This window comes from Quercus robur, chromosome 3 (genome assembly GCF_932294415.1).
Source record: "Quercus robur chromosome 3, dhQueRobu3.1, whole genome shotgun sequence".
NCBI classification, from domain to species: domain Eukaryota; kingdom Viridiplantae; phylum Streptophyta; class Magnoliopsida; order Fagales; family Fagaceae; genus Quercus; species Quercus robur.
Genome location: NC_065536.1, coordinates 9,815,978 through 9,838,239, shown reverse-complemented (window position 1 = coordinate 9,838,239; position 22,262 = coordinate 9,815,978). Strand labels below are relative to the sequence as shown.

General features: G+C 37.4%; 1 protein-coding gene across 5 annotated transcripts; it reads right to left on the bottom strand.

Moving 5' to 3' along the window:
* Positions 1 to 5,610: 5,610 nt before the first annotated feature.
* LOC126716980 (putative disease resistance protein RGA3) lies at positions 5,611 to 21,589 on the bottom strand. 5 transcript variants are annotated; one of them, XM_050418061.1, is made up of 7 exons: positions 18,692 to 21,589; positions 18,085 to 18,252; positions 16,649 to 16,749; positions 16,454 to 16,548; positions 7,246 to 7,402; positions 5,796 to 6,063; positions 5,611 to 5,684 (listed from the first exon to the last, which is right to left on the bottom strand). In XM_050418061.1, exons 1-2 carry the CDS (start codon positions 21,527 to 21,529, stop codon positions 18,220 to 18,222), a joined length of 2,871 nt encoding a protein of 956 aa, XP_050274018.1. In that variant the 5' UTR covers positions 21,530 to 21,589; the 3' UTR covers positions 5,611 to 5,684; positions 5,796 to 6,063; positions 7,246 to 7,402; positions 16,454 to 16,548; positions 16,649 to 16,749; positions 18,085 to 18,219. The 5 variants fall into 5 exon arrangements, with proteins under 5 accessions (XP_050274018.1, XP_050274020.1, XP_050274017.1 ...); XM_050418063.1 differs by having other exon boundaries at positions 5,611 to 5,687; positions 5,796 to 6,053; XM_050418060.1 differs by having other exon boundaries at positions 5,796 to 6,053.
* Between the last annotated feature and the right edge of the window lie 673 nt (positions 21,590 to 22,262).

The following is a 22,262-nucleotide window of genomic DNA, read 5'->3' as shown; positions in this document are numbered from 1 at the left end:
TAGATTTCAGGGGATCGGTCTCAACGCATCTGGGGAATATGCCTACGTTGAAGTTGTTCCAGATTCTCAACCCAGTCAAGAGATGCGATCTTCTGGTATGTTGCAAAGAAGAAATTCAGGGGATATTGAACTATTTGGTGGTGTGGAAGCCGGATTGGGCAGCGTCCAAGGATCTCCTAAGGAGACTGGGATGGAGCATGATTGCATCAGCAATGATGGGGACTAATTCTATGGAAGTGCCAAATATTAACTGCTCCAAAATGAATATCCTTTTGTGGAATTGTAGGGGTGCCCTGAACGGGGACTTCACGAGAAGGGTTTTTGAAGTGGCAGTCAACCACTTTCCGGCCATAATGATTATCACTGAAACAAGAGTGGGTGGCGATAGGGCTACCAAGATTATTGAGGGTCTTCCTTTCGATGGATTCTTTGTCACTGAAACCATTGGATATGCGGGAGGACTTTGGCTACTCTGGAAAAAAGAGGAGGTAGAGGTGTTTGTCTTGGCTGCCACAGAACAAGAGATCCATGCTACTATTAAGGTATGCAATTCTAACTTTACTTGGCTTATTTCTTTTGTTTATGCGAGTCCTCACCTTGCTGAAAGAAAAATTTTATGGGCTAATTTGTCCCAAGTTGCTCTCTTACATAATCTTCCCTGGTTACTTCTTGGTGACTTTAATGAAATTCTGTGCGGAAATGATAAACTGGGGGGTAGGCAAATCAATCTTAACAGAGCATTAGAATTTAAATCCTGTCTAGATGATTGTAACTTCCTGGACCTTGGTTTTTCTGGACCAAAGTTCACTTGGTCTAATCGTCGGCAAATTTATGATCTTATTTTAGAGCGCATTGATAGATGCTTTGCGAACCCTGCTTGGAGAACTCTATATCCCGAAGCCTCGGTGACCCATTTGCCTAGGGTATTTTCCGATCACTGCCCTGTTCTACTAGAGTTATCTAGGCCTCCTCCCACGGCAACTGATAAACCTTTTAGGTTTCACACCATGTGGATGCACCATCCAGATTTCCTAAATGTGGTTAGGAAAACTTGGGAGCCTGGGCTTGACCTTCATACAGCTATTAAAAGTTTTGCGTTAATGCTAAACAGTGGAACAAATCGGTCTTTGGGAATATCTTTGCCCGGAAGAAAAGGGTTTTAGCCAGGATAAATGGGGCCCAAAAAGCCCTTTCCAATGGCCCTAGTCATTTCTTGATTCAGCTAGAAAAGAGTCTCATTGATGAGTATAACTCAATAATGCAACAAGAGGAGGAATTCTGGGCCTTAAAATCTCGTCTTAATTGGGCTGCGTATGGTGATTCCAACACTTCATTTTTTCATGTCTCCACGCTGGTCAGGAGGCATAGGAACAAGATTAGAATGTTAAAAAATTCTGTTGGGGAATGGATTACTAATGAAGAGGAAGTTAAAAGAGTACATCCTTTCGGGCTTTAAAGAGATTTTCCAAACGGAGCTTTTATTCTCCCCCGCTGATCCAGTTGCCCTATTTTCCAGTTGCAGCTTCCTTTCTGAGGAAGAGAGATCCATATTGGCTGGCCCTGTTTTGGAGGATGAAATTAGACATGGCCTTTGGGCCTTAAAGCCATTTAAAGCTCCTGGACCAGACGGATTACATGCGGGGTTTTTCCAATATTTTTGGAATGATGTTAAAAATTCTGTATGTATGGAAGTTTCAAATATTTTGATTCAAGGGTGATTCCTGATTTTCTTAATGAAACCTTGATTTCACTTATCCCTAAGTGCACCAGCCCGGAAAGTTTGGGTAATTTTAGACCGATTAGTCTATGCAACACCATCTATAAGGTGGTCACAAAAATCATTGTTGGCCGCATTAGACCCTTTTTGGATAAACTTATTTCGCCAAATCAGACTGCCTTTGTTCCGGGAAGAAGGGGTTTGGACAATGTTGTTGTTGCACAAAAACTTATTCACTCTTTAGATAAAAAGAAGGGTAGAGTGGGCTTCATGACCATTAAGGTGGATCTTGTGAAGGCTTATGACCGTCTTGAGTGGTCATTCATCCGAAAAATCCTCCAAGCCTTTTGTTTTCCTCATGAATTGATTAAGTTGATTATGAGTTGTGTGTCAACCACGACCATCTCTATTCTCGTTAATGGAGGTAAATCAAGCACCTTGAAGCCCACTAGAGGGATACGTCAAGGCGATCCCCTTTCTCCATATCTGTTCATCCTTTGCATGGAGTATCTTGGATTTCTCATCAATGAAAGTTGTAGGTTGAAAAATTGGACACCACTGAAAGCTTCTAGGCAAAATGTGGGTGTTTCACACCTTTTCTTTGCAGACAACCTTATGCTATTTGCCAAAGCTGATAAGGAAGGGGCTGAATCCATTAAGAAGGTGCTGAATATCTTTTGCAAGGAATCTGGGCAGCTGGTTAGTGCCGAAAAATCCCGCATTTATTTCTCGCCTAATGTCTCCCCAAACATTAGAGAGGATATCTGTGGTGTTCTTGATATTGCTGAAACCTCAAATATTGGAAAATACTTAGGCTTCCCCCTAAATCACAAAGGTGCAGTCCGGAATAGATACAATTTTGTTGTGGAAAGGGTTATCTCTAAGCTTTCGGGGTGGAAATCTAAATTCCTATCCTTCGTTGGAAGAACGGTTCTTGTCAAATCTGTCATGACTGCAATCCCAAATTATGTTATGCAGGGGGCTGCTTTGCCGAGTCATGTTTGTGAAAAACTTGATAAAGTCAATAGAGATTTCTTGTGGGGTTCATCTACAAAGAAGAGAAAGCTCCACCTTGTTGGATGGAGCAAAATAATTAGGCCCAAGGATGAGGGGGGGCTCGGCATCCAGGCAGCAAGGGCCAAAAACATTGCCTTACTAGCCAAGCTCAATTGGAGACTCTATCACGACCAAGATTCCTTGTGGGCAAAAGTCTTATTAAGTAAATATTGCTCCCAGCATCGTCGGGATTCTTTGAATCCGGAGAAACTTCCTTGCTCTTCTAATTGGGCTGCAATCAAAGTGGGGTTTCCTATATTTAAGCAAGGTATTTGCTGAAAAGTGGGAAACAAGTCGAAGCTGAGTTTTTGGGAAAGTAATTGGGTGAAGGGTAATACTATGAGAGAATGAATTGAGGGCCCTCTTCCCCATCATGAGGTGTCTCTTACTATTTCGGATATTCATCAAAATGGGCATTGGAACTTTGAAAAAATTTCTTTTGCTCTTCCTAAGGTGGTCATTGATAGAATTCAAGCCATTCCTATTCAATCCTTTGGTGAGAGGGAGGATACTTTAATGTGGAAATTTTCAGCTGATGGAGAATTCAGTATGGACTCAGCCTACTGTTTAACTATTTCAGATCAACCTAAACCTCTATCTTTTTCTGGCTGCTGGGTTTGGGGTGTGGATACTTTGCCAAAAATAAGGCATTTTCTGTGGCTGTGCAACCATGCTAGCATACCTACTAGGCAAGTGATTAAACATAGGGGAATTGATTGCTCTGCTCTCTGCCCCTTATGCAATGTGCAAGAGGAGTCGATCATATATACACTTAGAGACTGCCCATTTGCAAGGAAATTTTGGTTATCCATTGGAGTGCCTCAAGTTCTTACTGATTTTCTTAGTCTTGATTTGCTGGTTTGGCTTAGAATTAACTGCTTGTGCAGCAGAAACATTCAAGCTAAAGGTCTTCCTTGGTGCTTCATCTTTCCTTTTGCGGCTTGGTGGTTATGGAAACAGAAATAGGGTTGTTTTTGATAACTGTCCAGCCAACCCAAAGCTTTATTTGTCTTGTATCCAGGCTGTGAGAGAATATTTTTACTGTGTAAGCAAAACTCAAAAGTCCAAACATAATACTGCTGTTCAAGTGCGCTGGTTCAGTCCACCTATTGGCTGGTTTAAGCTAAATTCTGATGGGCTGCACTTGGAAACCCGGGCAAGGCGGGTGGGGGAGGTCTAATACGTGATTATCAAGGGAAATGGGTTAAAGGGTACATGAGGCATATCGGTTTTGCTTCTAGTATCATAGCAGAATTTTGGGCGTTGAAGGATGGGTTGCTGCTTGCTTCCCAACTTGGCATCTCTAAGCTTCTTGTGGAGTTGGATGCTCAAATTGTGATCAACTTGCTTCACTCTTCCAGACCTTGCAATAACTCTTTTTCTTCTCTGCTTAATGATTGCAGATACCTCCTTCGCCAGTTCCAGCAAGTCAGGGTCAATCATGTCTTTCGGGAAGCGAATAGATGTGCGGATTTTCTTGCTAAAGGTGGCTGCACCCTTGATGGGAATTTTGTTGTTTTGGACACTCCTATTTCGGAAGATCTTTGTATTATTTTAAATTTTGATGCTCTTGGACTGTACTCCTTAAAGCTTGTAGCCAACACTTCGCCTTTTATGGCTAGTTAATGTAGTATTCCCCATTAACCAAAAAAAAAAAAAAAAAAAAATATATATATATATATAGATTATTGACTTTACACATTCATCTTAGGCAGTTTTAACATTACATATAATTTTGCCTATACATATTCATCTACTTTAATTTAGAATTATTTTTTATTCTTTTTAAAAAAAATTATAAATAGATTATTGACTTTACACATTTATCTTGGGTGGTTTTAACATTACATATAATTTTGCCTTTGCATATTCATCTACTTTAATTTAGATGTTTATAACTAAATAATGAAATCAATGAAGAGTCAAAAACTAAAAAAAAAAAAAAAAAAGATACCTAGTTGATTATCGAAATTAAAAATAACATCCCAAAGGAAACAACAGGGAAAAATACAACTAACCTCAAAGGGACATACCAATTTTGATGCCATTGCCTTTGTCAAGGGATTTCGTAAACCACTTTTTTTTATTTGTCTGTAATTCCAACAAAAAATCCAACACGTCAAAATTGCGAACTCTAATGTTAGATTGATAACAACACAATTAAAACCTAACCCTCTGTTGATTTATACAAACAAATTTTATAATAAATAAATTTAGTTCATTTTTGTTAAAGCATTTTATTTGTGTTCCCTCTTACTTACACAAGAATGCAATCACTTTTCTAGAATAAAATTTCAAAAGGGGAAAAAGAATAAAAATTCACAAAGTCTAGAGATTTGCCTTAGGAGAACCCGTTTGAAGCAGAGTCTGTCCAATAATACATCAAGATTTTGAGTTATAATAAAGTGTAGCTAAAGATTTTAGAGGAAAAAAAAAAGAATTAAAAAGGAGATCCAAAAAAAGAAAAGAAGAGAAGTGATTGTAGAAGGTTATATACCTTTGAATCTCACAATTCCTCTCTTTCTCAACCACATAACTCCAAAACTTTAACAACAAACAAATCACCACCACATCCAAATGAATTGGGCCATTAAAGCAAGACATGGCTAAGATTATAAAATGGTGCACAACATTCATAAGAAATTGAATACAAAGTGCTATGAATTCTATCTGAACCTACATATTAGGATTGGTTAGATATCCCTAAAATAGAACAATTCTTTTTTCTTGTTTCTTGTCTATTTAGTGCATAATGTACAGAATACTGCAATCTGCAGAATGTTTGAACATGCATGTCATGTAAGAGACCGGATGCTAATGCTCTAGGAGGAACTCACATTTGCGATATTCTTCTCCAGAATGTCTTCTGACCCTGTTAGAGCTTCCTTCTAATAGTTCTGGTCTTTTAATCCTACTTGCAACACGAGAATGAAAAAACAAAACTCAGGTAAAGGTTCCTATTTGAACCCTAAGTTTTGAAGAAAAAAAAAAAAAAAAAAAAACAGAGAGAGAGAGGGCTTACTGTAAGTCTGTAATGGGAGAGGCTCACCTCCATTTTAAAATCTCCTACTTCCTCCAGTAGCAGATGGCAAATATTTCATTTAAAGGCTTAAAAAAAAAAGGAACATCAACCACAGTTTTTCTCATTATTGTTTTACTTCATTCTCTTTCCAGTTTCCAACGTCGCATTCTTCTTCCTCTCTCTCTCCCCAATATCTCCACCGACACAGTAGAGGCAGAACCACCCTTTTTTTTTTTTTTTTAAATCAACAATGAAGAACTGCACAATGCTAACATAGATTTCAGTCAATACCCATTATCAATTATCATGTTATTGAGAAGAATAATTGAAAAGATTTCACAAAGCCACCATATTAGCCAAACTAAAATCCCAAAAAATTACAAAGCATAAACATGTGAGAAGGTAATGCAAGAAATTTTTCCAAAACAAATAGATTTAAAACTTCTTTCTTGGCCAACAACTTCACCTTTTGAACCACAAAACAAACAGATTCCCACCCATTTTCAGACCACCGTCTGCCTCCTGAGCTCAAAAGCATCAATTTTGGGTGGTGGTGTTGTGGGTTTGGGTTTGGGTTGCAAATCGGCAGCAGCGTGAGTCACAGTGGTGAAGATTTGGGTTGTCTGATGGCGGTGGTAGGTGGTTTGGGATTTCAGTTTGGCTAAAATGGTGGGTTTTGGGTTTTCAGTTTTTGCTGTGAAATTTTTTCAGTTTGGCTCAAGAGATGATGGTGAAGTTGCAGATTTGTTTGGAGATGGTGATGAAGATATGGTTGTGATGTTGTAGAGCGAAGAGGAGAGGCAAGAGAGACGTAAAAATTACAGAAATTATTAAGACTCAGGACTGGAAGTATGATAAAGCCTAAAATATAACTTGGATAATTGCAAGGGGTGGGCAATTGAAAGGTTAGACGTAGCAGGGCTGAATTAATGGTATACTTGAAAGTTTAAACGTTAGAGGAGGTGAGGAGCAGTAATAACAGATGAGGTGTAATATATTTTTTTTTGGGGGGGGGAATGAGGTGTAATAACTTGGAACAAGAAAACAAAAACAAAAAAATGGATGGCTTAAATAAAAGAGCTATAGAAGGTGCCACTTGTCAGAGCCTCATGCTTTTCCACATGAAGTCTCTACTTTTATATATGATATTGATTTGTTAATTAGTATAGTAATCAATGATGATATGAAAATTTTTTGTGTTTAGTAAGATTAGCTATAATCACAAGATTCACAACCAATCAATCACCCAAAAAAAAAAAGAACCACCAAGTTTTAGCGTAGAGGAAAAAACCATGGGACAAATCAAACTAATCTACTAAACTGCAATACTTAAGTTTAATCTCACAACTTGAGTTCACAACAAATTGAGAAAAACACAAGAATATTATCTCTCTCAAAAAGGGGAAAAGTAATCTCACTACAAAAAACCAAAAACTGATCAAGTACCTACCTCTCCTTTCATGTTTCACCATGTCATGTGATATGCAAGCTTTGGTACCACTACAAAATGGTGGAGTTTCTTCCGTAGGTCTTTCTTAGAAGTTCAACCATGTGTTAAAATTTGCTCGAGTACAAAATATGCTTCGCAGCATACTAGAATTTGAGTTCTGGTTTACATCAGACCAACAAAAACAAAAATTAACATGAGGGTTTGACATACAAAGAAAACTGTATGGAAAAGCATCTTTTGATAGAAGGTTATAAAAATACAAGCATTTAGCTTGGAATAAAATAGTACCATAAGAAAAAATTAATTTTCCAATTATATTGTCACATATCATCACTCGGTAATGATTTTTTGAGAATTTTATAACTAAATTTCTGATCACTAGGCATGAGATACATTGTAACATCAGGAAAATGTGTAAGATTGATCAAAGAGATAAGGGTTTATTCAACTTGGATACAGTTGAGTTGAACTAGAAGGAGAATTGGTAGGGTTGAAATATGCAGCATCAGATGCATGTTGATATCTGTCTAAAGAATTGACATTAATAGTTTCAAAGTTATTCAGTTGCTCAAGGTCCCACGGGTACCTTACAGCCAGTGTTGGCAAGAAGGCTATCAATCCTTGGAAGAGATTTTTTTTTTTTTTTATAGGTAAGAAAAAATATATTAAAGACACTCCAATATGTGGGCTCAAGGTCCCACAAGTACCTTATAGCCAGTGTTGACAAGAACGCTATCAATCCTTGGAAGAGATTTTTTTTTTTTTTTTTTTTTTTGATAGGTAAGAAAAAATATATTAAAGACACTCCAATATGCAGGAAAAGCACAAAGTAGTCAAAAAGTACATAAAGAAGAAGGAAAAAAAAAAAAAAACATAAAACAAATTACAAAAAAGAAGAGAGTTAATGAACAAAAGATGGAGTCACAAGATGTGAGTCCCCAAGCCCAAGAAAAATCAAACCAATAACCACTGAAAGAAGCAAGTAACTAATCTCCAGAACTATCCGCACGCTCAAACGTACGTCAATTACGTTCACTCCATATGCACCACATCAAACACAATAGTACTAGATTCCAAATGTATGACGAGTGTTTCCCAAGCCAATTCCTCCAACCAAAAAGAAGATCAAGCACCTTTTTTTGTAAGACCCAAGAAACCCCAAAAGATGAAAGACAAAACACCATAACTACGAAGCCTTCTCACAATGAATCAACAAATAATCCATGGTCTCCCTACAACAACACGTGCAACACCAATCAACAAAACTAAACCCCTTACTCCTCATATTATCACCAGTGAGTATCCTATTCCAAGTTGCAGTCCAAACAAAAAAAGAAACTACCTAGGAGTCTTCACTCCCAAAATACCTTTCCAAGAAAAGTGATAGAGGAGGAATCTCGTGGAGCATTAAAGTGCAAGCAAAATTCAAAGTTTCCATTCTTCTTCAAAGTCCATCTCAATCGGTCCCCATTCTCAATTAAAGGGGTATTATCCTCCAAAAGCCTACATCTCCTTCCCCCTTCCCTCTGCCTGGTCAAGGATAATGCAACAGAAGCTTCTTAATGGCTATCTCATACAAAACTAAAAATATTACTAGAAGGGATTGATCCCCACACCAACAATCATGTCATAATCTTGCTCTATTCCCCACCAATCTTGAACCAAGTATGTTGACTAAAATTCTCCCAACCCATACAATCTCTCTCCACAAACCTCAACCATGAACACCCCTGCCCAACTCAGAAGTCCATTCCCCCACTCTTTCCCAAACTCCATGGCTACCACCCTCCTCCAAAGACAATTCTCCTCAACCCTAATGCACCATAGCCATTTTCCTAATGGAGCTTTATTAAAGGTAGTTAGTTTCCTTATCCCCAAACCACCGTTAGCCATAGGAATGCACACTTTATCCCATCCTACCAAATAATGCTTAAATTCACCCCCTATACCTTCCTAGAGAAGATCCCTTTGCATATTTTCAATCTTATTGGCCACACTAGGAGGAATATTAAAAAGTGATAGGAAGTAAGTAGGAAGACTTGATAATGTATTCTTAATCAAAGTCAGTCTACCACCTTTGGAATAAAATACAGCTTCTTCCATTTTGGCAATCTTGTCTCAAATTTCTCCAAGATAGGATTCCAAATAAAAGAAGTCTTATGAGAGACCCCTAGAGGCATGTCAAGGTAAGTCATGGGCAGATTCCCAATCCTACACCCCAAAAGCCTTGCCAAAACATGCATATTATCTTCCGCCCCAATTGGGACCATTTCGCTCTTACGGACATTAATCTTCAAGCTAGTGACAAACTGAAAGCATAGAAGCAACATCCGTATATGAAGAATTTGCTCCACATCTACATCACAAAACAAGATCATATCATCTGCAAACGAAAGATGTGTAACACAAACTCCATCACCCTACCTACCGTTAGCCTTAAGACCTCTATTTAAACCAACCCCCTCCACTCTCTTCAACATCGTACTATATACTTCCATCATGATTAAAAACAGCATAGGAGATAGTGGATCTGCTTGTCTCAATCCCCTCAGACTTCCAAAAAAATCAACTAGAGACTCATTTACCTTATTTACCAAAACAGGAAACTGAACTGTGGAGATACAAGTGTGAATCCACCTACACCATCTCTCTCCAAAGCCCATCCTCCTTAACAGATCCAAAAGTGCCTCCCAATTCACATGATCATAAGCTTTTCTAATGTCTACCTTGCATATAACCCTCAGAACTTGACTCTTCACTCAACTATCCACACATTCATTGGCAATAAGAATTGAGTCAAGGATATGTCTACCACCCACAAAACCATTCTGAGATCAGCTGATCCAAAACTCTTTTTAGGCGATTTCCTAACAACTAAGCCAAAATTTTATACACGCTCCCCACCAAACTAATAGGCCTGAAATCTCTAATATCAGAGGCATCACTCATTTTAGAAATTATAGAAATGAAAGCAGCATTGAGGGATTTACTACATTAGTAAAACTTCTCAAAGAAGGCTACTACATCTTTTTCCACCACTCTCCAACAATGCTTAAAAAAAGCTATAAAGAAGCCATTCGAATCTAGAGCTGTATCCCCTTGTACATCCCTAACAGCATGAAGGATCTCCTCCTTATCAAACTACCTTTAAAGCCATCCCTTATTTGCTCAAACTCTAAACCTTCCACCATAGGTTGCCATACCTCAGTCTCTTGATACAATTTTTGATAAAATTGTACTATCTGAGAAGCCACTTCAGACTCCTCATACAATACTCCATCCACCTCCAAAATACTTTGCCATCTTGTGGAAAAACTTAGTATTATTATCTCCTTCCTCAATACACAACATCCTCAATTTTTATCTCCAAGAAAATTCTTTCATGGATAGGAGTCCTACTTGGGACCGCACTTCTTCCCTTTCACATTTCTCCACATCTGTGAGTCTTTGTACCCCTTCTTTAGCACCTGACCTTTTCAATTCCTCAAGTAATCTTTTTTTATTGATTCCTACATTTCCAAACTCCCTACACTTCCATTGTATGATATCTTCTTTCAACAACTTCAACTTCTTAGCTAAGACAAAACTAGGAGTACCATAGACGGAATGTCAATTCCACCATGACTGAACTCTATCAACAAACACATTTGTCTTCAATCACATATTTTCAAACCTAAATGGACTTTTCCCCCTTGCCATTGCCCCTGCCTCCAAAAGAATTGGACAATGGTCTGAAATAGGACGAGGCAATATCCATTGGATCACATCTGGATAGTGTTCCTTCCAATCAGGAGAGACCAATGTTCTATCAAACCTAGACATTGAAGGCTGATCTGTCTCACTGGACCAAATGAACCTCCCTCCTAAAGTTAAATCGATCAAGTTAAGATCTTAAATAAACTTAGAGAATTTTTCCATAGCCAAAGTTAGTCTTGAGCATCCCATCCGCTCACTTGGAAAATGAACAACGTTAAAATCTCCAAAGCAATACCATGAAACATCCCAATATGGCTGAATTCCAACCAATTCATCCCATAAGTGACTTCTCTCGATATCTTCATTTGGGCCATAGACCCCTGTGCAAGCCCACTCAAACAATCCCCCAGCCCCCGCTGCCGAACAGATGCAAAAAAAGTTCCCACCAGTTAGCCCAATTTTTCCAAAACCCTTCTATCCCACATAATCAAGATCCCACCCATTGTATGATCTGTATCCAAAGCAAACCAATCCATATATGGACAATTCCACAAACTACAGGACTACTCCACAAACTATGGACCATCCTGTCTATCCACTCCAGCAAGTCTAGTTTCTTGCAAACAAACTACATTTTTCCATTCACATAAAAGATTTTTCACCACAAGATGTTTCCTACGGGTCATTCAAACCTCTAACATTCCACGAGATCATTCTTAGCTTCATTAAGACATTAGTATCCCAACAAACAACACTCTACATAAGCAACACAATATCTGCCATCATAATTAACCAAAGAAATCAAATTCCCCAATTCTCCCATTCCCTTCTTCTTAGCTTTAACTGGTTTACCACTTCCTTTAGTTTCCCCCTTTTAGCAAATTGGCTGCCTCCATCTCTTTTTCTCACCTTTGCAATAAAGCAATACACATCGCCTCATATCGATTCAAAGGAAGCCCAACTAATTTATTGAATCCTAGAACTCTATATTTCACCCATCTTGAAATTTCTAAAGAATTCTCTAGATATAGTACCTGGCTATCCTTGTCCGACTCCACTGGCAAAGCCAACTCCAAACTATTACTTGAAGGAGCAATTGCCATCAAAGGACTCCAGTTTGAAAGCTCATCCGCCACACCTAATCCCAAAGCAGAAAATTCCACTCCTCCGTCCATTGAATTACTTTCCCTAGCAAAACCAAAATCTCTCACAATGGAAACTGCAATGGAACTAGTACTATCAAACTCAGAGTCAAGAACCATCCCTTCACTTGACACTTCGATTAACGGCTGTATCATATCACTTTCTTCCAGATCGATCCTACCCAGCTCAGAAATTGGAGACACAGCCGCAGTTGTAGCTTCTTCAAAATCATCCCCATCGATCTTCCCCAAAGTTAAAAACCCAACTCTGCACAAACCCATAAGAAGATCAGAGTGATAACGACTCAAAGGTAGTGAAACCAAGCCCATCGATGATTGACCATTGGACTGATGATTACAGCCCTATTGCTATCGATCGCACACGGAAGAAGCAAAATCCAAAAGAAATAGGAGTAACTTTGCATTCTGACACCCTCAGCAATATTGCCCATTGTTCAGCAATTGCTGACTTCGACAAGCAGCTCGCATGAGCTTTATGCTCTGTTTGTTTCGATGAAAATATTTTACACTAGAAATATTTTCCGCAAATTTTTTTTCATTTTACAGTGTTTGGTTGTGTATCTAAAATTACTTAGGAAATCATTTGCAAGGGTTTTTTTTCATGGTAAAAAAAAAAAAAAAAAAACCTTCATTTAGAAACAATCCAAATTCAAAATTCTCACCATCCTAAGCTGAAATTCTCAAATTTTAATAAAAAACACAAACATGAATCAAACCACCCAAACTCAAATTAGCTATAAAAAATAAATAAAAGACAACAAAAAAACACCCAAATCTACAAGGACGTCGGTGAAGATCTACAGAATTTTTGTGCAACAAGGCCTAGTAGTGGGGATTTGTACAAAACAAACCTAGATCTACAGGGCCTAGGAAAAAAAAAAAAAAAACCAGATCAACAAACACAAATTACAATTTTAGTGATTGACTTGCAGTGGAGAAACGCCAATTTTTTGCGACAGCAACAGGGCCTACTAGTGAAGGAGAAGAACGGCATTTGACAGTGGGTATTGAGCCTCGATCCTCACAGTTTATCAAAACAGGCTGGGGTTTGAGATCTTCCACACGCAACAGTCGCTGGACTTGTCGCCAGAGATGAGTGGAGGCAAAGGTGGGTGGCGTTGTAGGAGGTGTTGTTGCTGGTGGGTGCTTTTCCTGTCTAGCTTATGTGGAGTGGCTGGTCTGTGATGTCTACATGTGAGAGACTGCAAAATATAAAATGTTTTACCAAAATTTCAAGCAAAATTTTTTTTACTTCTTCTTGCCTTTATTTTACAGTTTGACCAGAAAATATTTTACGGTTCGACCAGATTTTATAACAAAACAAACATGGTAGAATGTGGAAAATGAAAATATTTTAATTCAAAACAAACGGAGCATTAGAACACTCACCAGCCTAAAAAATGCTTGGACTGGAGAGGAGTGGGCTTAGTTTAAAACAAGGCCCTTGGCTTTCCATTTCAGAAAAGTCCACCGAGCTTTTAGGCCCAACCCCATTTTTTCCTTAAGCTCACCTTTTTTTTAACTAGGAATCTCTCGTGGAACCCACTTAAAAATTTTTAACCCCACTTTATTGTCCTCCCAAGATACACACCTCTTACCTTCCTCAGAGCATCCCCAACAGCTTCTCTAAATTTTTGTACTGTTTGGAGAATGAACAGTAACATTTAGCTTTTACCTCCCCACTTTTTCAAATACACTTCCAACAGATTCTCTATCTCATTCTCTATCTCATTTAAATATTATTTTTTCATTCATTATTTATTCTTTTTTTAACAACTACACATCTTCCAACATTTTTTTATACAACGCATCATTATTATAATAGAAAAAATGTATTTGAAGAATGAACAGTAGCCCATCAGACTTGATGGGCTACTGTTCATTAGCCCAAAAAAAATTCATGTTTGCTGAAGCTGTTGGAGCATCTACAGTGCACCTCATTCTCCAAATTTTAGCTACTAGAGCCGAATGCCCAAACCGTTGGAGATGCTCTCATTCATCTCCGCAATCAAACCTTTCCCTACCCAACGTGAATTCCTAATTTCTCACACCTTCCCATTATCAGAAATGCTTGAAAACGAACTAAACCGTAATGGAAATCTTTTTCTAATTCCTTCTAGGATTTGTTCCCCTAAATTAGTTTTCCCTTTAATGCGCCGATCTCCCCCATCCTTAGCTATCACGGCTGGCAGACCAGATTTTGCACCGATGTTTTCAATCACCACCGTAACAGGCTTTGGATTATTAGGCATCACCACATCTTTCTCCCCCCTCTGACTCTTGCCTTTGTCAATGACAATAGGCTGCCATGCGACATCCATAGCCTTCTCATGCCCTTCAACCGTCTCTACAAACGATCATGAAAGTTGATGCTCAGGTTTCTGGTTATGTATCTGGGTAGTAGGTTCTGCATGGCCTGAAAACCCCCAACACATATTGATTTGGTTCTAACATCTTTTGTAATTCAAGCTCAAAACCCTTCCAACCACACTTTGCCTTACCTTCAGGAACAATGATAGACCTCCTTAGCCCGCCAACTTTCAATTCAGTCGATAATAAATATTGGCCAAACGAATTAGAGCACTTTTGCAAACTGTAGGCAGTATCACCATCTCTAAACATAAAGAATTGTTTAGGATTAATCCCACAAACGTTATGCTCAGTACTATTCAATAACCATTGTGCCGCCTTCTTACCCATAAACACTGATTTCATGAAGTACTTACCCTATCCAAAAATTCATAAAGAAAAAAAGCTTCTCCCTTCCTCTCCCACCAATTGAAAAAGTTTTGATTCAATAAAGAAACTACAAATCCCACCCATATCTGTCGTTGAAGATGATACAAAGCAATTTTCTGGCCAATTAGAGGTAGCCGGACCTCTTTTTTTCCAGAGTACTCCATGGAAGAGATTATACAAACCAATATGAGGGGTGACAATTCGTGTTCGCGTGTCGGATTCATGTTGTGTCGACTTATGATTATTCAACTATATGGATCAATACTAACTCGACACGTTTATTAAACAAATCAAGATTCCTCAACCCTAACACAACTTATTTATTAAATAGGCCAATCATGTTGACCTTTCATCAGATTTTACCAAAGCGAAAAAAAATACAAAACTTAGTATTAACCAAATTGATCTGAACTACAAAAACCCAAACAAATAAATTTTTTTAATATAAAATTCAGAACTAACAAGTAACTACATCATAAATAATCATTCAAAACTAAAGCATATCTCAATATTACAAATAATCTATCACAATATGTCAAAGAAAATAAACCATAACAACTAATAAGTTTATATACTTAAGGGTTAAAAGGGTATATTGGTAAAATCTCATTTAATAAAACGGGTTAGATGGGTTCCATGGGTTGGATACAAACCCGACATGTTTATTAAACAAGTCAGTTGTGTCAACCCAAATATGACACGAACCCATTAAGCTACAACCCATAACCTACTAATGTTGTGTCGTGTCATGTCGTGTCAAATTTTGCCACTCTGAACAATATCTAAGGAATAGGCATTTGTTTATTCTCAGTTCGTAAAAGATTTTGAAGATAGAATTCATATTTATGAAAGTTTTATGTAGAAAGAACTTGTTTAGAAAGGTTTAATATATTGTTGCATGTCAAATTCTCTAGTCCCTATGTAAATTCCCAATCGCAAAACTACTCAGATGCTAAAGGTGTAATGCAATGAAGTACTAAAGTTGGATGTTTAATATATTGGTGCATGTCAAATTTGTTAGTCCCTATGTAAATTCCCAATTGCAAAACTACTCAGATGCTAAAGGGATGCATTGAAGTGCTAAAGTCTCCAACTTTGCCTAAGTGTGAAGCACAAGGTGAAACATGACTCCTCCCAAAAACAGAGGATCATCTTCAATTTATGAAAAAAAGTACCCAAAGAAATGGTACTCTAACCAAAACCTTGAGCCTATCCTCTACACACACACACATAATTATATGGATTTGGGGTAACACTCATCTCTGTAGGAACAGGCACCTCAATTGAAGCTAAGGAGCTTGACCATCTGACATGTGCCATCTAAAAGTAACAAAGTAGGTCAATGCAGCTGACATGACATGCATACACACAGCAATATGGTAAAATGCAACCAAGACATATTAAAAATAAAAAGCTTATAAAATCACATTCCATATCCAAATGTCCAAGGGTGCTAGGCATGTTGGAAATGGAAAACCCAAGGCTTTTCTGTACTATTAACAACAAGTTGTGCAGATTAGCCACTAATGATCATTGAAAAGACTAATTTCCACAAGAATAAGAAGAACAATGACAATATCATAATATTTTGCTTAAAATTGATTACTTACTTGTACCAAGTGAATAATCTCTCACCAACAATAATTGTGAAGAGACCAACACCTTTCAACCAGCGAAATTCATTGTGGAACTAGAAACCTGCAACCTGAATATGCACTGCACAGGATCAGAAAATAATATCAAACAAATGGTTCACATTTGCAGCTTCCAAACAAGCATTATACCAGCAGAGGAAATTAACCAACCTGGCAACCTCATGAAAATGATCAAGCCACACTCTTGATTATCAATTCTATGCAAATGTTTTAAACTGTTCTTGATTATGAGCCAAAACATAGAGCTTGAACTGTACAAGTGGAAAACATAAATTGGTATTTAGTAGGCTACAAGAGTACAAGACACTACTGCTTCGAAATTTACATGAGCTGAGAATTTACAATCACCAAAGTACACATTTCAAAAAAATAATTTTTTCTTTGTTAGAAGTTTGAATCAAATCAAGGGCAAATTACAGTAAACCCACATGTGGTTAGGCCCATATTCACCTTGTCTGCCCGTGGTTCAAAACTTACCACTTTGCCCACCTAAGGTAACTTCTGTTAGGGCTCTATATACTTGATGTTTTGGATTTGATGATTCAAGTGTTTTGCTATTGTGGTTGGGATTGCAATTGGGTTTGAAGTTGGAAGGTTCCTTTCTTTGATTGGTGGCGTTTGGTTGTGCAGAAAAGGACCGAGAATTAGGAGAGGCACAAGCAACACCTGGGGCTGCCACCACGCCACCAAACCCATGGCTGATCTACCACAATCCAAACCCACAGCTAGAATTCTCTTTGCGTCACTCTTCGGTTGTTGATTGCTTATCTCTATCTCACTCTCTTTTGTTAATAACATTGCTGGTTGTTTTCAGATTGTCAGTCTTCTTGTAAAATTTGGTTCAAAAGTTTGAGTTGTTATTAGACTATTGATATTAATATAGATTAAAAGTGATTTCATTGAGCCCTTTGATTGGTGTGCTATTTCTCCACTTTGTTCTCATATAAGTTCTTAAGCAATCAAAAATCCTAACTTTTTTATTCTTGTTATTTTGTTTTTCCCTAAAAATATGTTTTTCTAATGGCAAAGGAAAAGGTGGGTAACGGAGCCCTAATAGAAGTTACCTCAAGTGGGCAAAGTGGTAAGTTTTGAACCACGGGTAGGCAAGATAAAAACAGGTCTAATCACCGGTGGGTTTACTCTAATTTGCCCTTGAATCAATGTAGACAGAACCTCTATCAATTTATAGAGTCACTCAAAAGAATTTATGGAGATTAAGAAACTAAGATATCTTATTAATGCGTTAACAAACTTTAGAAATTAACTAAAAAGGACCTGTTTGTAGTTTGTTCCATATAGAAGTTCATTGAGCATATAATTGATAGAAGAAAATGCTAGAATCTTATAAATTAAGTGTTTGGAAGTTTTTATTCAATAAATATACCAAAAAACTTATACACAAAAGATTACATAAGATTGCAACGTTGGTGTCAATGTCTTTGAAATTTCGGTCAAAATCTGATAAATTTATTTCCCAAAGTTGTGAATTTTGCTTTTTTTTTTTAAATTAAATTTTGTGAGATAAGTAGGATGAAAAATTGATATGTTGTTCTAATAAAAGTAGAAGAAGAAGTTGAAGAAGTTACCCATGACTGAATTAAACTTGCAATATTGAATCACACCGAGAATGAACTTTGCCCACAAATAAAAATCATCTTTCACCATCATCATCCAAAAATCTCAACTTGAGCCTAAAATTCATGAGACCAGAAACACAGAGATCAAAGGTCCTCTTCTTCATCTTCACTGTCTACCTGAAAAAAGGAAAACCATATGAGTTATTTGAGGTTAGTCTTATATAGCCGAAGTTAAGAAAATGAACAAGACCTATGTAAGTATTAAACCTGAATGAATTGGAAAGAGGTGGGCATTAAGCTGTTTTCTCTATATGCAAATAAGTGAGATCTGGTGACATGTTCATTTGATTTGTGGATATTTATTGAGCCCATCAAGCAATTTTGGATACATAACAAGATAACTAGATCTAAACAACCACATGCTATGCTAGTTATGTGTATACAACAATATATAAATCCCATGATTCAAATCATTGAGAACCAGATAAATTCATCAACCTATGTTAGTAGTAATTTTTTCAGTAGAAATTTTTGGTAGAAAGTGAGAATATTTAATTGATGTTTTTTGAAAAATAATAGAAGCCCAAGGAGAAGAAGAATAAGAAGAAGAAGTTACCTCTGTGCACATACTCCAATCATCAATCTGGATGTTGGGATGTGGGAAATCTTGGGCCAGTCTTCCCGTCCCCCTTTCAACATGTTCCTTGAGAATTTGACTATTATTCATATCCGAATTCTTCGACGGAGTTGTAGGAAAGAAGTCCGGAAGCGACTTTAACTTTGGGCAGTGCCGAATTTTTAACTCTTGAAGACATGGCATTAGAGTAATAATACATTCTTCTTCCTCTTCTTCTCTTTCAATCCCAAGCCATTCTTCCCAAACCCACATCCTTTCAAATATGAGAGATTTCAAATTTGGGAATACTATTATATTGTCTTTCTTCTCTTCAGGTTCTATCCCCAAAAACTCAACACCCACTTTTTTCAAACTATTTGCTTCCAATATCCTTAATGATTCCAGGAATGGCAGCTTCCCCAATGGAGGCAAACACTCTAACTCTATGAAGCATTGAAGAAAAAGCATTTTCAATTTGGTCAAGGACATCATCCAATTAGAAGACATTCTGGTGGCCTGGTAATCTTCAATGCGTAAATATACCAAGTTTGGAGGAGGCTCTAAGGCATTTAGAACTAATGCATCGTCCTTCCTTCCTGTATCCTTACCATCCCATCTGTTAAAACATAGTTTCAAAGTATGAAGGCCTGTCTTTTTCTTGAGCTGTGCATTCTCAATCTCACGTGCATCTACCATGTGCCCCAATCCTTTTATTTGAAAAGCCCCTTTAAGGTGGTTGAAATTTTGTAATTCTCCCAGACCACAGCCTTTGCTGTCATCCTTAACACTTATGCTGATATTACTTATTGTTTTTAGAGAAATCATCCTCTCAATCCCTCTTGGAAAATCTAAACATGTAAAAGAAGGATCATCCCAAATAAGATGACTTAGATTACTCCCTTGCAGTGATTTCTTAAACCTATCACTACAAAAATTAATCTCCAGCAATTGTAAATTGCATAGATTACATATGGTTTCGGGCAATCCACCTCCACGATAATTAACTAATTTGAGGTACCTTAAATGTATTAAATATCCCATTTCATTTGGAAGTTCTTTAAACATAGCATCTGGAAAATACAAAGTTAACGTCCGTAAACATCTTAAATGCTGGAATACATCAGATAAGTTATAGTCACCTCGATATACAAAAATGAGGGTGCGCAGCTTTGCTCTATAGATGGACACAGGAAATTGGGCTGCTCTAGGAATTTCTAGATGCAAATGGCGAGCATATTCATAATTTGATTGCAACTCCATCTCACTATTGACTGTGCAGCATTCTTTTTTTGACAACAATTGTGCAAAGTCATGCACTATGTCATGCATTTTGCACCTCATTACTATCTTGCCATCATATTCTTCTTGTGTGAAATCTTGGAAAAAAGAACGAATGGCTAAATTTTCAAAGTATTCTCTTGCCACGATTTCCATATTTGCCTTTGACTCAATATATCCTTGTGCCATCCACATAAATACCAACTCATCAACAGAAAACACATAATCTTTCGGAAAGATGGCACAATATGAGAAACACCGTTTCAATGGTGAGGACAAATCAAAATAACTTAATAACAATGGTGCCCAAAGACCTATTTGCACATCTTCTAATTCCCATAAATTGCTATCCAAAACACTCACCCATTCTTCTCTACTTCCCTTGAAGTGCATGAGACCCCCTAGAATCTTTGTCACAAGTGGCAAGCCATGACACTTTATCACTATTTTCCTGCTAAGGTCTTCTGGATAATTATGTTCCTTAGAATTTTTTCCAAAAAATGCTGTTTTACAGAACAAAAGCATACAATCTTCATCACACAAAACCTCCAAATTGATTATAAACTCACTTGCAATCATCTTCGCAACGTTAATGTCACATGTGGTGACTAGAATTTTACTACCTTGGACACCATATTTGAGTGCAAGTCTAAATGTCTCCCAAATTGTGAAGTCCCCAGTCCACAAATCATCTAAGACAAGAAAGAACTTCTTTCCACTGATGATTTCATAAATTTTTTCTAATAGACTTTGCAATACAGTAATAAAGGGGTATCCACCTCCAAAGGCTTCAATGATTGCTTTGGCAACCTTGCATTGATCGAAAGGATCAGAAACACAAACCCACCCTTTTATCTCAAAATGGGCTTGCACATTAGGATCATTGTAGGCTAGTCTGGCAAGAGCAGTTTTTCCAATACCACCCATGCCCACTAAAGAGATGACAAAGGGACTTCTTACTTGTTCCCAACGGACCCCATCATTCTCCAATAGCAACCTCATTAGTTCATCCCTATACCTATCACGACCATATATTTCAGGCACATCAACAAGGGAGATAGTTTGCGGCTGCTCAACTATTTTAGGGGCAGCGTCATTAGTTAACTGAAACGTGTACCCATCTTTTTCTTTGGAAATCTCATCTAATATTTCATTCAGATCTTTTATCTTGCGAGCGATGACATGACGTCTAGCAAGTTTATCAAAACAACGTGAAGGGGAGGAGATAAAGGAGCATACCTTCTTCTTCTGCACAATAGGAACAGTATTTTCTTCTTCTTTCTGAATTGCTGATTTAATCAACTCAGTGTTCAACTCGTCCACTACGTCGTCGATCTCGTAGCATACGTCGTTGAGCCGTTTTAACCAACGTTTCACAGCTCCATCCTTCAATTCTCTTTTCTCAGCATCATTGAGCACCGCCTTCACGGATCGTAGATTGCCTTCAAGCATTCGGATTTCTTTGCCAACGCCGACGACCAACCTTGTCTCTCGTTCCGCCTCCCGATCAGCAATTGAAGCCAACTGATCTATGAGACCAGTAACTAATCCCTCAGCCATACTTGAAAACTGAAATTCCGATTGACAATACAAAAAACTGGAAGCGGAGATAGATTAGAAAATTATTCACAAAGGATAAACTTAAACGCAAATGAACAACTGACAGCGTCAATGTACTTATGTAGTCCTGATTGGCTGTCGTTTACTTACAGATTTTTTTAATTTTATTTTTGGGAGTAAAAGTAAAAATAATTGAAGCCCACCTAATTCCTTCACCAAAAATTGAAGTCCCACCTAATTCCTTAAGCAAGGTATTTGTTTGGGGTGAAGACCGGTGGATGGAAAATGAAAAAAACTAGTTGCTAACCCGTGTGGTGTACAGGAAAACTACCAATTTTTTCCAAATGACGTGACATTAGCTATTGGAATTCAGCATCGATTCTCTAGTAGCACATTCTTAGTTTTCAATTTCATTTATTTCATGTCTTCTACTAAATATTCAATGCATTCATTATATTTAAAAAACGTTGAAGTAAAGTTGTATCCTTAAACAACTAAATATAAGAGTTTAATTCCTACCTGTTTCAATTTAAAACCAAATTGTGCATAAAAGCAAAAAAATTTCCTTTGTTACAATACATCTTTAGTACCAAAATCACAAATTCATTAAAATCAAATTATGCATAGAAAATCTTAGAGATTGAAAGACAATTTTAAAGTGTTTTTTGTATCTTCTTCCTTTGTTGCTGCATCAAAAATCATCAAATTTTGATTTTTTTACTTTCCAAAAGAC